Below are 16,133 nucleotides of genomic sequence, written 5' to 3'. Positions count from 1 at the left end.
TACTTTTATAAAATACAATTTTTTAGTAGTTTTTACTTGTATAATATATATTGAAAGTAAATTCTTTTTTTCTGCTTTTCTTTTCTTTTTCCTTGCTTACATTCTCCACTGTAACTTACCAAATATGGAAAAGCCCTTTTTTTCCCCCACTTTACCTTTATCAGATCTCAGCAGCATTATCTCATGATGGGTGGTATCATGGTCTCTCTGTCCTGGGATGAGTTCAGGACCTGCGGCTGGGTGAGTGGAGCTCTTCAGTCTTCTGGTTCTTACACGCAGGTCCCTCAACAAAGTCCAGCTACATAGTCACTGAACATGGATATGGGAGAAGCGGAAGATGAAATACAGTTTCTGCGAACTGTAAGTAAAATACAAATTTGAATGCAATGAATAATATATTGACTATATCTTTATGCCGAACTGCATTAACTTCAGACAAAAAAGAGCTGATTATTAAACCGCAATTAGATTTGTTATTAGATTGATGTAATGGGATTCTTGGACATAAATATTCGATGCTAACAGATGGGTTACAAAAGAATATAAGTGAAACAGTTTTGGCTATGCATATGGACACACAGTTATGTTTCCAGCATATGTGAAATTTAGATCTGCCTCACAGACATTAACAGTGTTATTTAGTAATTTCACACTGTGAGAAATTGCTCATACTGTACTGTGTATGTATCATTAATTGTTGGATCTATGGTTTTATACATGTGGTTTTATATATATTTACAGTGTTTGAATTCACATTTGAGAGAGTTTGACCCATATCACTGGTGTCTATTTTTACTTTGTGTTATCAGTAACAGAGGAACTGGAGAGTCTGTTGAATGTGTGAGCTATTCACTCTCAGCTCCATATCTCTAAAACAGAGATAAATGGGATACTGTGCTCTTTCTCACACACATACAGTACACACTTCCACTGATGCACTGTATGTATTTTAGCACGCATTTGCAACAGTATCATGCCAAAAATCATTAATTGTTTGACATTGTGTTAAATCTTGGCTTTAAAAGTGACATGAATGGTTGAAAATGTGTGGTTGTGTGTGTGAGAGCCACTGGTCAGTGAAACTCATATGACAAGTTGGAGGTGTTGGAATTGTCTATTCACTGACTGATAAGTCAGTCATAAGTATTCAGTCCTTATAAGGCTACACTGCACTAATGACACTGCTATTGTCCACACCATAAGAGAAGCAATTACACTTTATGGGGCTTTTCAAATATACACATATATATATATATATATATATATATATATATATATATATATATATATATATATATATAGGTGCATCTCAATAAATTAGAAATGTCATGGAAAAGTTCATTTATTTCAGTAATTCAACTCAAATTGTGAAACTTGTGTATTAAATAAATTCAGTGCACACAGACTGAAGTAGTTTAAGTCTTTGGTTCTTTAAATAATAGATGTAAATTAATGAACTTTTCCACGACATTCTAATTTATTGAGATGCACCTCTCTCTCTCTCTCTCTCTCTCTCTCTATATATATATATATATATATAAAATATTGGATTATTTAGTCAATGAATTAATTACATTAAAACATGGTAGACCAACAGTCAAAACAATTTAATATTATTTTACTTTTTTTTGTTCATTGTTGCTATCATTGAGGTTTGTGTGTTTTGAGGTGTATGTGCTTTTATACAAACCTTTTGCACCATGTTAATTTTTTTTTATTAATACTGAATATTGTTAATTTTGCCTAGACAGTGATTTATTGGCTGAATATGATATTTTACATTTAACAAATCAACATTAGCAAAGTAGTGCATAAGGTCAGTTATCAAATCTCAATGTCACATTGCCTTAATTTTTTTTTTTCTAATTTCCTTTTTACAATTTGACATTTATTTAGCCATATTTATTTATAGATTCTATTATATACAGTTTATATAAAATATAATACAGTGGTAAAGCTCTTCTTTTTTCATTTGTTCCATTTGCTGCTGTGGAACTCCCAGGGATGCCATAATATGTCACTATAAGCATTCTTCCATTAAAAACCTTAAGTTTAATTTACAATGTGTTTTTATCAGATCTGATAGTAGTCCATATTCTCATTTCTGGTCCCAGTTGTAATGAGTTCAGACCGGCTGTAGCTGCAGTCTGTAATGAGAATGTGTTTTTCAGAGGGATGAGCTGGTATTGAGGTGTTGCTCATCAGACCCTCTTCAGCAGAAACTGTGTTTAGCTGCAGAAGGTTTCGGTGACCGGCTGTGTTATCTTGAGTCCACCTCCAACTCTAAGGTGAGAGGCGCATTTGCTTATTAACATTTTTAAACTAAGTTACTATTCTGTGTGTAAGAACAGTCTATCATGTGCGCTATCAAAGTTCTAAAAAAACCCTTTCTTTTTGCTTTCAGAATGTTCCTGCAGACCTTTCTGTGTGTGTGTTTGTGCTTGACCAGTGTCTGTCTGTCCGAGCGCTGCAGGAGATGCTGGCCGACCATGAAGACCAGTATGCAGGGGTGGGTAATGTAGTCAAAGGGGTATTCATGTTGTAAACATTTGTGCCAGAAACTGTAAAATATAACAGAGTGGTTTTGTTTCAGTCACGTGAGGCAGCTGGGCGTCGTACTCTGCTCTATGGCCAGGCGGTTCTCTTTCGACATGTCTACAGCGACATGGCAAGACCAGTCTTGATTTGACATTGTTATTGCCATGCTGTTACAATGATTTTTTTAACTTTAAACCCCTCCTGTCTTGTTTTAGTATCTCTGCTGTCTGTCCACATCAGGCCTCTCCTCTGACAAGCTGGCTTTTGATGTTGGTTTGCAAGAGGACACAAAGGGTAAGTTCATATTCTCCCCCTGTATAATGTGTAAAATGTGTTTGAATGTTTTAATCTTCTGCTAGTATTGGATTGGTGTCATGATTGTTGTTTGCATGGTTTTAGGTGAGGTGTGTTGGTGGACGGTTCACCCTGCCTCTAAACAGAGGTCTGAGGGTGAGAAAGTCAGAGTGGGGGATGATCTCATCTTAGTTAGTGTTTCCTCTGAGAGATACCTAGTGAGTAAATCCATTCGTTTGTTACCTGGTTAGCTATTTATATATCCATATACAGGTATTTTTTATGCAGTGTGACAACCTGTCTCTCTTTCTAGCATGTGTCTTGGAGTAACGGTGAAGGTAATGACAACGGTATTGGCCGGGTGGATGCTGCTTTCCAGCAGACATTATGGAGTGTGGCTCTTGTTTCTACTCAGACTGCAGAGACGCAGGGTAGATGACCAATCACACGTTATCAATCATTTAAGCATTAGTTTAGTGTCTGTACATCTTACTGGCTGATTTTCATGCTTTGTGACTAAATACATTGCCTAAAAAAATTATGCAGTTTTTGTTACCATATGATAAAACCATATGACCATATATTTTTAGATATATTTCAAAATGGACAAACAAAAAGTCCCTAGATACAAATATGGATTTTACATTTATATAGACAATTCAATTTTTTCCCCCACAGTGTATACATTTCTATACATTATATATATGTATGGGTATAATATATGTGGATGCATTGTAAATACAATATCTATAATAGATGATTTTTGTAATATTTTATATTGTAATATTTTTGCTGGAGGTTTTGGTGCTTGATTTATTTACCTGTAGGTCATGTGAGAGGAGGAGATACTGCACGTCTGCTACATGGACACACAGATGAATGTTTGACCATTCCTGCAGCAGAACACAGACTGGAGGAACGCAGGTCAGACAGGTCAAAAAACTGATTGAATTAAATTTATTACATCCTATTTCACTATTTTCCATCTTTTCCTTCAGATCTGTACATTTTGAGGGTGGCTCGGTATCTCTTCAGGCTCGATCTTTATGGAGGCTTGAAACATTACATGTTGCGTAGGTATTCCTCCAGTTGGTTAGTGTATGACAGTTAGACAAAAGTATATTTTTATTCCTTCTGTGCTGGTCAGATCACAGTAGTGAAGGGTTGTTTGCAGGTGGAGCGGCAGCCACACACACTGGGGTCAGCCTTTCCGTCTACGCCACCTTTCCACCGGCTTATACCTGGGACTGACTCAGGATCGGGGACTACAGCTGGTGCAGAGAGAAAGAGCTGATGTTAAATGTACTGCGTTCTGTCTCCGTGCATCAAAGGTTGGATAATATCAGCTATAAACACAACATAGCCAGATAAACCACATTTTTGATTATATTATATAGTCTGCTTCATAATTTTCTTGTCTACACTTTCTCTTAAAGTGTGATGTGGTAATACATTTTGATTATGATTAATGCAAACGTTATTCTTTCTGTATATTATAGGAAGAGAGCCAGGAGAGCTCACACTTTAAGAAGAGAGATGGCATGGGTGCCCCTGAGATCAAATACGGAGACTCTCTCTGCTTCATTCAGCACGTTGACACAGGGCTTTGGCTCACATATCAGACCATTGACTCCAAGAGACAGAAGGAAAGTGTGCCACAGAGACAGGTAAACTTGTGTAAATAAATAAAAAAGGTCTAATATCCTGCTAGATAAGAACACTTACAATACAGAGCACCAGAAATCATTGCCTTAATATGCTCATTTGATGCTCAAGAAACATTTCTTATGGCATTATCAGTAGTGAAAACATTGTGGAAACTGTAAAACAATTTTTTAGGATTCTTTGATGAATTTAAAGTTCATAAGAGCAGCATTTTGTCTGAAATAATGTTATTTTGTAATCAATTTTAAAATTACTTAATTTATAAATGTATTTGCTGTACATCCTTTCTGAATATATGAATTAATTTATTTAAATAATAATTAATAAAAAATAAAAATCTTACTGACCCCAAAATATTTGAAAGGAAGTGGACATTAGACAGTTCCAGTGAACTTAGGAACTGCAAGTTAATAATCCAAGTTAATAAGCCAAAGCACCTTCCTTTTTATTGGTTCCGTCTGATATGAATTTTGGTTCAAATAATTAAACGGAAGTGGTTCTCTCTCATAGGCTGTTTTGGAAGCAGAAGGTCACATGGATGATGGAATCACCCTCTCTCGCTCTCAGAGGGAGGAGTCACAAGCTGCTTGTTTAATTCGAAGCTCCGCGCTTCTCTTCTCAAAATTCATTAGGTAAATATAGAAAATAGTGGTAGCCCTAGCAGATGAAATAATATGTGCTTATCAGCTTTGCTTGAGCACATTTATGTTTTGTAATGATTTTTCTTCACTTCTAAAGGGGATTAGATGATGTCAGCCAAAAGGAAAACATCACGGATTTGGATCTTCCAATTAAGATGGTCCATCTGACCCTCCAGGATTTGCTTGGTTACTTTCAATGTCCTGAAATGGGGGAGGATCATGAGGTCAGACAGGGAGATATTAGAACACTGAAGAACAGACAAAATCTCTTCCAAGATGAGGTAATACCTGGGGCGAATGAGAAACTCATATATCTTACTACATACTGCAATAATATCTGAACTGTTTACTTTTTTATTCTGCTACATTGTGCTTTTCACAGGGTATAATCTCTCTGGTGCTGGACTGCATCGATCACTTGCATGTGTACAACAGTGCCACTCATTTTGCAGAGGCTGCTGGGAAAGAGGCAGGAGAGTCTTGGGAAATTATCTTGAACTCTTTTTATGAGCTGCTAGGTATAGGATGACTCATGTTTCAAGATTTATAATTCAGGTTTAGCTTTTATTAACAAATTTTATATTTTCCCTGTAGCTGCCCTAATCAGGGGTAATCGGAATAACTGTGCCCACTTTTCTGGTTCCTTGGACTGGTTGGTCAGCAGACTGGAGAGGCTGGAGGCTTCCTCTGGTATTTGTTTTGCAAAATTTGTGACTAGAATAATCTGATTTTAGAGTCTAGACATTGTTATAATGCTTCACCTTCTCATTTGTTTTAGGAATATTGGAAGTGTTACATTGTGTTTTAGTAGAAAGTCCTGAAGCTTTGAATGTTATTAAGGAAAGTCACATAAAATCTATCATCTCACTTCTGGACAAACATGGAAGGAACCATAAGGTAACATTTACAGTACCGGGGTCTGCATTTATTTGATCAAAAATACAGGAAAACTGTGTGAAATTATATTATAATTTAAAATAACTATAAATGTAACACATCTGTAATATATAAATATTTTTTTTAATTTAAATTTATTCCTGTGACAGCCATTACTTCAGTCTTCAGTGTCACATGATTCTTCAAAAGCATTCTAATATGATGTTTTGGTTCTCAAGAAACCTTATTATTATGATGTTGAAAACAGTTGTGCTACTTAATATTCTTTTGTGTAAACCGATAATTTTCTTTTTTATTTAGGATTTTTTGATGAACAGAAAGTACATAAGAATGCATGTATTTGAAATATTTATGTGTATTTATTTATTTATCACATCTGCAGATCTTGGATGTGTTGTGTTCACTCTGTGTGTGTCATGGCATGGCCGTCCGCTCTAATCAGCATCTGATTTGTGACACACTGCTGCCAGAAAGAGACATGCTGCTACAGACAAGACTGGTCAACCAAGTTTTCAGGTGATTTGTTATCAACTCCCACACCACAAAATAATAGTGAAGGGCACATTTAGAGGTAATAATTTGCACATTCTTTTAGTCTGTTATAATATAGAAATTGACCAACTATGAGTATAAATATATATATATATATATAAAAAAAAATCCTATAGAGCATTTTTATTTTATTTTTTTCTTCTGTTTAGTGTGCGTCCCAACATCTTCCTGTGTGCAAGAGATGACTGTGCCCAATACAAGAAGTGGTATTATGAGGTTGTAGTTGAAAAGGCAGAGCCTTTTGTGACAGCAGAGCCTACTCATCTGCGAGTGGGTTGGGCCAGCACTGAAGGGTACCGTCCCTCCCCCACAGGGGGTCACGGCTGGGGGTCAAACGGTGTAGGAGATGACCTCTGCTCTTATGGCTTTGATGGACTCCAGCTCTGGACAGGTGACGTGGAGACTAAGCACATGCACTACAGTTCAAATATTTGATTTTTTTTTTTTTAGATGTCCAGCAAGAATGTGTTAAATTGCTAAAAAATAAAAGTTCGTTTGAACTGTTTTGTAATGAAACATATTTCTTGAACACCAAATCAGCATAAAAGAATGACTTCTGAAGGATCATGTGACACTTAAGACTCCAGAAATGGTTGCTAAAAATTCAGCTTTGCCATCACAGGAATAAATACAATTTTACAAGATATAACAATTGAAAACAGTCATTATAATTGTAATAATATTTCACAATATTGCTGTTTTTGCTATATTTCTATCAAATAAATGTGAACTCCAAACAATATTGTTTATTCTTTCCTAGGAGGTGTAGGTCGGAGGGTCTCCTCACCCAGTCAGCACTTGCTAAGGGGGGATGATGTCATTAGTTGCTGTCTTGACCTTAGTGCAACTTGCATCTCCTTCCGGGTCAATGGACAGCCAGTTCAAGGCATGCTGGAGAACTTCAGTTTGGATGGGCTGCTGTTTCCAGTCGTCAGCTTCTCAGCTGGAGTGCAGTTAGTTACCATTAAATGGATTTTGATTATGTTGTGTTACTTGTAGGTTTGTTTGCTCATGATTCATCACACAATAAAAAAGTGGTCTAATTCCCCAATTCTACTTCATTTTGTTTTAAATTAACCTCGCCAAGTCAAAATTATGACCTATACATCCTAAACCAACTTAAATAGTGCACTATTTTTTTTCTTTTATTAGGATGCGTATGCTGTTTGGAGGTCGACAGGGGGAGTTTAGGTTTCTTCCTCCAGCTGGTTTCTCTCCATGCGCTGAAGCTCTCCTCCCCAAAACCTGCTGCAAGCTGGAACTGTTTCATAAACTCACACGAAATATCACTGAAAGCCAGCGTGACCTCTTAGGCCCTGTGGTACCTATAAGCCCAGTGACCTTTATCCCCATTCCAGTGGATTCCAGTGAGGTACTATTCAATTTTAAGTACGCTCTGATTATTTTAAATTTAGCATCAGTACATTTATTTCAAGCTACAATCGGTCTTGCATCAGCTTGTATGAGTGTCTGACATCCCTGCGCTCAACTCTGCATCTTGTCAGGTTGAATATCCTCCACAGCTGGAGCAGATCAGAGAAAGATTAGCAGAAAACCTCCATGAACTCTGGCTTATTGACAAAATAGAGCAGGGATGGACCTATGGACTTGTAAGTATCTGAGTAACACCTTTTAAGTAGCTCTATCTCATCCTGATGTATATTGAAAATACATCTCTTCACCTAGGTTAAAGATGAGAGCAGAAAAGTACACCCGTGTCTAGTTGAGTTTTCCAAACTTCCAGATCAGGAGCGAATTCATAACCTCCAGTCATCTGAGGATATCCTCAGGTATTCCATTGATTATAGTGCCTAATAAAGGATTAATTAGCTCTTTATTATTAATCTTGCTTCTTTTTGTGTTGTGGAGACTCTTCTGGCTTTTGGTGTCCATATTGGACTCTCTGATGAACATGCCGAGGAGAATGTGAAATATGTCCGCCTTTCAAATAAGTATATCAGAATAAAGTTCCTCACTAAGACACTGACATTTGCTCTAACATGAATGCAAAAGTGAAAAGTGTTGAATGTTAATTAATCCTGATTGCATCATCTGTCCAGGTATGAGTTATGGAATGGATATAAACCAGCCCCGGTGGATCAGTCCTGCGTTGTGCTAACAGCTGTACAGGAAGAGCTGGTGGACAAACTGGCTGAGAATGAACACAACATCTGGGCCAGGGAGCGTATCAGGCAGGGCTGGAGCTGTGGACCACAGCAGGTGGATATTAAAGTATTTTTATGAAAAAAACAAAACAAATGATATAAATATGATCTTAGGAATTCTTTATTATCGCTGGCATTGAAATGGCAAATTTGTCTACTTGAGACCATCAATATCACCATGAGGAAATTGCTTCTCAGTGTATATTTCTATGTTTTAGGATGTAATGTATAAGAGAAGTACTCAACTAGTGCCATTTTCCCTGTTGGATGAGAAGACCAAAGAGGCTGGTAGAGATGCCATGAGGGATGCACTGGGTACCCTTCTTGGGTTTGGATATACTGTGGAACCGCTGGAGCAAGAACATGGTGGGAGCATTATCATTTTACAGAGTTATGGAGCATAGTCTGGAGAATTACTATTTGGGCAGTTGGTTAAATTTCAAACTTACTAACAAAGATTACTTTTAGAACATAAAAATAATTTTATTCAGCAAGGACACATTAAATTGGTAAGTGACAATAAAGACTTTTACATTATAAAAAAAAGTAAGAAATGTTTCTTGAGAACCATATCAGCATATTAAAATTATTTCTGAAGGATTATGTGACCCTGAAGACTGGAGTAATACTTGCTCAAAATTAAAGCAATAATTTGCATTTAAAAAATATTAAAATAGAAAGCAGCCTCTCTACATTGTGAAAATATTTGACAGTGTTAAGCTTTTAATGTATTTTTGATCAATGCAAGCTAGGTGAGCAGAAGTGACTTATTTTAAAAATATTAAAAAACCTTACCAACCCCAAACTTTTGATGGTAGTGTATGTTAATCAGACATGAACACTGTTGTGTTTTCCCTCCCATAGCTTCAAGCAGCAATATTAAGTCTGTGACTGCAGAGAGATTCCGTATTTTCCGTCTGGAGCAGCTCTTTGCAGTGCATGATGGAAAATGGTACTTTGAGTTTGAGGCCATAACCGATGGTGAGATGAGAGTGGGTTGGGCACGACCTGGGTGTAAACCTGATGTGGATCTTGGGTCAGACAATCAGGCCTTCGTGTTTGATGGTTCTAAGGTATTTCAGTAATAATTTATTATGTCAAAGCAAATTGTACTGTGATCATACACATGTTTTGACTCTGAGTTGCCTTTAGGAACAGTGTAGGTTCATAAAATAAAATAGATGACAGATTATATATATACTTTTTTTTTTTTTTTTTTGCATATCTTGCTTTAGGGACAGTGGTGGCATGGTGGGGCAGAGCGATTGGGAGGCACCTGGAAGAGGGGAGATGTAATTAGCTGTTTGTTGGACCTGACTACATGCTCTATGATGGTTTCACTTAATGGAGAGCTACTGCTAAACAGTCGTGGTTCTGAAGTGGCTGTAAAAGACTTCAATAAATCTGATGGTGTGTACTCTTTGATCATTTCCCATTCTGTTTTTACACAAATTTATCATATATATATATATATATATATATATTATATATATATATATATATATATAGGTATACTTATATACTTTTCTGCTTTGTGTAACATACATTTCTCACTGTTTTCTCTTTGATGAATTCTAGGTTTTCTGCCTGTCTGTGGCATAGGGATCAACCAGGTGGGTCGTTTAAATTTGGGTCGTCAGGTTGACTCACTAAAATACTATAGTGTTTGTGGCCTACAAGAAGGATACCAGCCCTTTGGTTTGAACATGAGCAAAGACATACCACTATGGATGAGCTGGAGAGAGCCTTTGTTCATTCCTATATCCAGTGACCATCCTAACATACAGGTTAGTTCATTTACATCAAGTGTGGGTGATGCATTTGTAGATAAATAACATTTAATTTAATTTAATTTAATTTAATTTAATTTAATTTAATTTAATTTAATTTAATTTAATTTAATTTAATTTAATTTAATTTATATGTCATCTATTTAAAGCAAGACCACATTGTTGCTAAACATCTTAGATTCTATTATTTTAAATCAACATTTAAAATAATGTTGAATGCAATGTTCTATAATGTTTACATTTCTTCCCAGGTGATTCGTGTTGATGGAACAGTTGACAACACTCCATGTCTGAAAGTAACACAGAAGTTTTTTGGGCAGCAGGAAAGGGGCACAAGCGATGTTGGATTTTACCGTCTGAGCATGCCAATAGAGTGTGCACAGGTTTTCTCCAGCCCCGGTGAGTCCACTGTGCCCCCCAGCAGCAGTATGGTGTGCCACCTCAGAGATCCAGAGGAGGGAGAAGCAGATTCTGACTTTGAGGTACTGATGAAAGCTCACAGATACGCAGGATCCAGAGATGAACTCAATAATCACAAAGACCACAGTCAGGAAAAGCCATCTAGACTCAAACAGCGGTGAGTTCAGTTCACACTTCTTGTTCACACCAACACCAAGCACAATTGGACTAACATTAGTTACTGTTGACTGAAACTGTCTTTATTACATACCTTTATCAACTGGTGGCTGTAGGTTTCTGCTGAAGAAGAAACCAGAGTTAAACACCAGCCACTCATCAGCACGTTTGTTGGAGGAAGTGATGGCCATCGAGAAACATGAAAACAACCGCCTTGTTCATTGCACTACGGTAGTCAATAATCCTTTTCTTATTCATCCATTTGTTACTGGATCACTTACAGTAATGGGACCTTTGAAACAAGTAGTTTTGGTTTAACTGGGATTAACATAATCTTCTGTTTTTCTCACTACAGTATTATTACTCTGTGAGAATCCCCTACAGTCAGGAGCCTTCTTATGTTTGGGTTGGGTGGGTAACCTCCAAGTTCCACCATCATGATGTGACCTTTGACCTTGACAGTATTTGCACTGTCACAGTCACTCTTGGGGATGAATGGGGCAAAGTTCATGAGAGGTAAGAATCATAGGGCCTTTAAGAGATGCTGGATGTTTAAACAAACAAACAAAAAAAAGCTATGTTTTTTAGTAATTGTGTTATGATGTCTGAAAATACATAATAATTATTTTACATTGTGTGTGTTTCAGTGTTGTTATTGTGAAATAAAACTAATACATACTATAATAGTATATTAATTAATAATAATACTAGTGTGTGTTTATTCATGTGTTAGTGTCAAGCGTAGCAGCTGTTACATGGTGTGTGCAGCAGAGGGCAGTAGTTTGTCCCATAGCCGCAACAGCAGTGGCCTGGAGATTGGATGTCTGGTTGACACTACAACAGGACTCCTGACATTCACCACTAATGGCAAAGAACTTGCAACATGCTACCAGGTGAACATCAGTTAGCAGTGTTAACATTCCCATTCAAACATTTAGCTTTGCATATCATATAATTTATGCATTACTGTTTGATTATGATCTTGCTGTCCCATAAAATAACCTTTGCTTATATTTTGAAAAATACTATAATTTCAAGCATGCCTTGACTATGTAGTTGTGATTTTAGTGATGCACAAAAATCAAAGCACTTTCTAGACACTTAAATTTACATACATTCTCCTTATTTAGTCTGCTATTTTAGTTTGAACTCATCGATGTCTCTCCATTTGTAGGTGGAACCTGGAACCAAGCTCTTCCCTGCTGTTTTTGCTAAAGCCACAAGTTCTAATGTCTTCCAGTTTGAGTTGGGACGTATCAAGGTAAACCAGTTCATGAGTTCTGTTCTTCATGGCCAGAAATCATTCCAGCCTGTGGAAGACCAAATAAGTGCATCTTTCAGCCCACTGGGCATCCTTGCAAGCTTGCAAATAATATATTTTGTCTCCTTTGGCGTTAATAAATAAAATATTGAATGCAGTATCAGTCTACTTGAAATGGGTTGGAACACATCCATTTCTGGCTTGGATCAGAACAAGAGTACAGATTATATTATATGTCCTTAAGTAACTTTACGTAACGTAACTGTATTATTACCTTTACATAAACACAGTTATAAGCTTCTACAAAAAAGAAGCTTACAACATTTCTGCACATAAGAAAGAAAACATCAAATGACCTTATTTCTATATCGTTTTCCCTATAATATGTGCTGCAGGTTATGGATTTGTATTTTTCCTATAGAATGTGATGCCACTATCAGCGGGAGTTTTTCGGAGTGAAAGAAGAAATGCAAAACCTCAGTGTCCTCCTAGATTGTGTGTTCAACACCTAACGCTAATGCGGTGGACCCGAGTACCTGACCACACTCAGCCTGTGGATGTGACCCGTCTGGAGGAGAGATATGGCTGGAGAGCTCGCTGTACTCAGATCCATCAGATCATGACCCTGCATATACCTGAGGAGAACAGGTCAGAGGTCATGTTGACATGTTGCCATTTTTATCTATGGAGCTAGAAAAATAACAACAAAAAACTTTGACATATAAATTTAATAACATTGTGGCATATTTTTATAGCTCAGAATGTAATTTTTAATCTAAATATTTAAAACGAATTTTCCAATAAAAAACTTGCTGTTTAAAAATACAAAACATTAAAATTATACAGTAATATTTTTATAATTTAAATAAAATTTGTACGTCTATAAAACATTTCACACACTTTTCAGCATTTTTGGTATTTTTATCTATGGAGCTAGAATTTTTTTTTTTTTTTTAAATGTGACAATTAACAAAATAAATTTTTTTTGGGTGGTGCATGTTTTTAATTTGAATTTGGTACATTTAAATTTTAAACATGACATTATCAAATGTGTTGTATTTAATATACTTTTAATACATTTCTGAATTAATTTTTGTTGTCTGAATATTTAAAATCATTCCCCACCCCCCAAAAACTACTGTTTAAAAATACAAATCTATAAAAAAAAAATGTGTTTAATGAAAAAACAAAAACAACAACAAATTCTAATACATTTTTTTTTTTATTTCCGTGATTACCCTCTTTTCCCTCTTTCAGGTGTGTTGACATTCTGGAACTGTCCGAACTGCGTGATCTCCTAAAGTTCCATGACCACACCCTTCACCTCTACTCAGCCCTTTCAGCTCATGGAAACACACATGTAAGCCATGCCCTTTGCAGCCATGTGGACCAATCACAACTCTTGTTCGCCTTGCAGTGTTCTAGAATGCCAGGTCACCTGCGGACAAGTTACTACAACCTCCTCATCAACACCCACCTCGGTGCCCACGCCAGTGCCAGACAGGCCATGACCCACGAATACATTGTGCCTATGATGGATGCCACGCAGTCTGTTACACTCTACAAAAACAATAGTAAGGTGCAGAGATTCCCAGGAAGTGACTTCAGCACTTCCTTATGGCCCAGAATGCATTTTACTTCACCTTGCTTCATCAGAGCTTATAAAATAGACATGATGGATAGAGATGAGGGCGGGGCTTTGGTGAGTAACTTGCGCCAAAACAGCCCAGAGTTCCCATTGGATGTATTAAAGGATGTTGTCATAACAATGCTGAAGGAGGCAGTGGCAGCAGTAGGGCAGGGTGTGAGGGATCCTGCAGGGGGAAGCATAGAGCTCCTTATGGTTCCTCTGCTCAGTTTACTTCACACTCTCCTGCTGATGGGTGTGTATCAGGGGACAGATCTGGAGGCAGTGTTTAGTCTCATCCTGCCAGCCAGTTACATGAGAGGAACATGTAAAACAGAAGAGATGGATGAACTGGAAGAAAGTGATGGAGAAAGAGAGGAAAAGGAGGGTAGAGATTGGGAGGATAATGTCCCTCAGCAAAATCTTCTTCAGATGAAGCTTCCAGAAGCTGTCAAATTACAGGTTGGCACAGTTCATTTAAAGGCATAGGTCACCCCAAAATTAAGATTTTCTCATTTATCTACTCATCCTTATGCCATTCAACACTGTTGCCCCTTTTTGACCTGATTCTCTCTATTATAATGTCACCCAATTTCTCATTTCTCACTATCAGGTGTGCTATCTTTTGAAGTACCTGTGTGACTGCCAGCTACGTCATAGAGTAGAAGCCGTGATGTCGTTCTCAGGTGACTTCGTAGGTCGTCTTCAAGACAACCAGCGCTTTCGATACAATGAAGTTATGGATGCGCTCAACATGTCTGCTGCCCTCACGGCACGAAAAACTAAAGAGTTCCGTTCCCCGCCTCAGGAACAGGTCAGAGGTCATAGATTAACTGGATTGGACTGTGTATTTCTGTCATTATTTACTCGCCTCATTCCAAACCTGTGTGACAGGGGTGTCCAGTCCTGCTTCTGGAGGACACACATCCCGCAGAGTTTAGCTCCAACACACTTGCCTAGAAGTTATTAATGAATCTGCAGACTTTGATTAGCTGATTCAGGTATGCCTAATTAGGGGTGGAGCTAAACTCTGCAGGACAGTGCTGTATGACATTCTTTCTTCTATGGAATGCAAAAGGGGATATTTTGGAAAAATATGAAATTCAGTAGGGTTTAGTGTTGTTTTAGAACCACTGAAACCATTGTACATTTTAATTTCATGCAGATTGAACTTTTCCCTAATGAGCTGTGTCCTTATTTTTTCTCTGTCCAGATAAACATGATGTTGAGCTTCCGGGGAGAGTGTCAAGAATGTCCATGTCCAGAGGACATCCAAGATTTGATGTGGGAATTCCATCAGGATCTAATGAGCCACTGTGGTAGGCAGCCAATTAGGACAACAAATGCTATATTTGGATTTCCATTAACTGGCCTCATGACCTCTTGTATGCATTTATTCACATTTTTTTTACTTTGTTTAATACAGGAATTGAGATAGACAGTGATTCAGAGAATGAGGACGAGGACAACCAATCAGTCAGGAACCACCTCCAAAGCCTAGTGCATAAAATAATTCATTTAAAGAGGAGAATGTCTGGCCTGTCTCAAGAGATTGTGAACAAACCTGGTAGGAAACACTACCAGTCACGTTTGGCTCTCGAAAATGATCTTTTTCATTATTTTGGGATCACATTGTACAGGTTCTTTCAATTACACACCAGATGAGTGAAGTTAAAACAGACCTCTCTCTTTCTAGTCTCACTACAGCAGCTGATATCAGAGACCATGCTGCACTGGGCCCAGGAGGGGACGATAGAAGACCCAGCTCTGGTGCGTGCTGTTTTCAGCCTGCTGCATCAACAGTATGCTGGGCTGGGAGGCCAGATGTCTGCACCACTACAGAAGGCTTACTGCATCAGCCAGACATCTGTGGAAGACACTCTTAATCTACAGTGGGCTCTAGCACGCATTCGTTCATTGCTCACAGCCAGGATGGGCAAAGAAGAGGAGGAACTCATGATCAGAGGACTAGGGTAAGATAAGACGACTGGGTTTGTTATGTAATACTATATAATTACTTATTCTATATTGCACAGTATACACTTTGTACTGTGTACTATGCATTTTTTTTAAATAGTAAGTGAAACATAATGTAGCGTCAACCATTTCAAACAATATTATGCTTTA

The 16,133-nt window shown here is 37.5% G+C and overlaps 1 protein-coding gene across 1 annotated transcript in view; it reads left to right on the top strand.

Moving 5' to 3' along the window:
* Positions 1 to 222: 222 nt before the first annotated feature.
* ryr2b (ryanodine receptor 2b (cardiac)) overlaps positions 223 to 16,133 on the top strand; it is a 48,781-nt gene continuing 32,870 nt past the window's right edge. Inside the window, 38 exon segments of the mRNA XM_042743105.1 lie at positions 223 to 360; positions 2,172 to 2,288; positions 2,405 to 2,668; positions 2,754 to 2,832; positions 2,938 to 3,050; positions 3,146 to 3,263; positions 3,660 to 3,756; positions 3,831 to 3,905; positions 4,007 to 4,163; positions 4,332 to 4,499; positions 5,008 to 5,129; positions 5,236 to 5,419; positions 5,521 to 5,656; positions 5,733 to 5,828; positions 5,917 to 6,035; positions 6,418 to 6,551; positions 6,737 to 6,978; positions 7,348 to 7,540; positions 7,740 to 7,959; positions 8,093 to 8,197; positions 8,274 to 8,377; positions 8,456 to 8,539; positions 8,648 to 8,807; positions 8,971 to 9,118; positions 9,617 to 9,825; positions 9,988 to 10,162; positions 10,331 to 10,539; positions 10,794 to 11,119; positions 11,235 to 11,349; positions 11,474 to 11,634; positions 11,852 to 12,011; positions 12,293 to 12,379; positions 12,801 to 13,027; positions 13,637 to 14,468; positions 14,620 to 14,820; positions 15,220 to 15,325; positions 15,433 to 15,573; positions 15,703 to 15,979. Of these exon segments, the coding sequence (XP_042599039.1) occupies positions 316 to 360; positions 2,172 to 2,288; positions 2,405 to 2,668; positions 2,754 to 2,832; positions 2,938 to 3,050; positions 3,146 to 3,263; positions 3,660 to 3,756; positions 3,831 to 3,905; positions 4,007 to 4,163; positions 4,332 to 4,499; positions 5,008 to 5,129; positions 5,236 to 5,419; positions 5,521 to 5,656; positions 5,733 to 5,828; positions 5,917 to 6,035; positions 6,418 to 6,551; positions 6,737 to 6,978; positions 7,348 to 7,540; positions 7,740 to 7,959; positions 8,093 to 8,197; positions 8,274 to 8,377; positions 8,456 to 8,539; positions 8,648 to 8,807; positions 8,971 to 9,118; positions 9,617 to 9,825; positions 9,988 to 10,162; positions 10,331 to 10,539; positions 10,794 to 11,119; positions 11,235 to 11,349; positions 11,474 to 11,634; positions 11,852 to 12,011; positions 12,293 to 12,379; positions 12,801 to 13,027; positions 13,637 to 14,468; positions 14,620 to 14,820; positions 15,220 to 15,325; positions 15,433 to 15,573; positions 15,703 to 15,979 (6,506 nt within the window). The 5' untranslated portion in view covers positions 223 to 315.

Source organism: Cyprinus carpio, chromosome B17 (assembly GCF_018340385.1).
Source record: "Cyprinus carpio isolate SPL01 chromosome B17, ASM1834038v1, whole genome shotgun sequence".
In the NCBI taxonomy this organism is placed as follows: domain Eukaryota; kingdom Metazoa; phylum Chordata; class Actinopteri; order Cypriniformes; family Cyprinidae; genus Cyprinus; species Cyprinus carpio.
The sequence above is the reverse complement of the archived record's forward strand: the minus strand, read 5'-3'. Positions and strand labels throughout refer to the sequence as shown.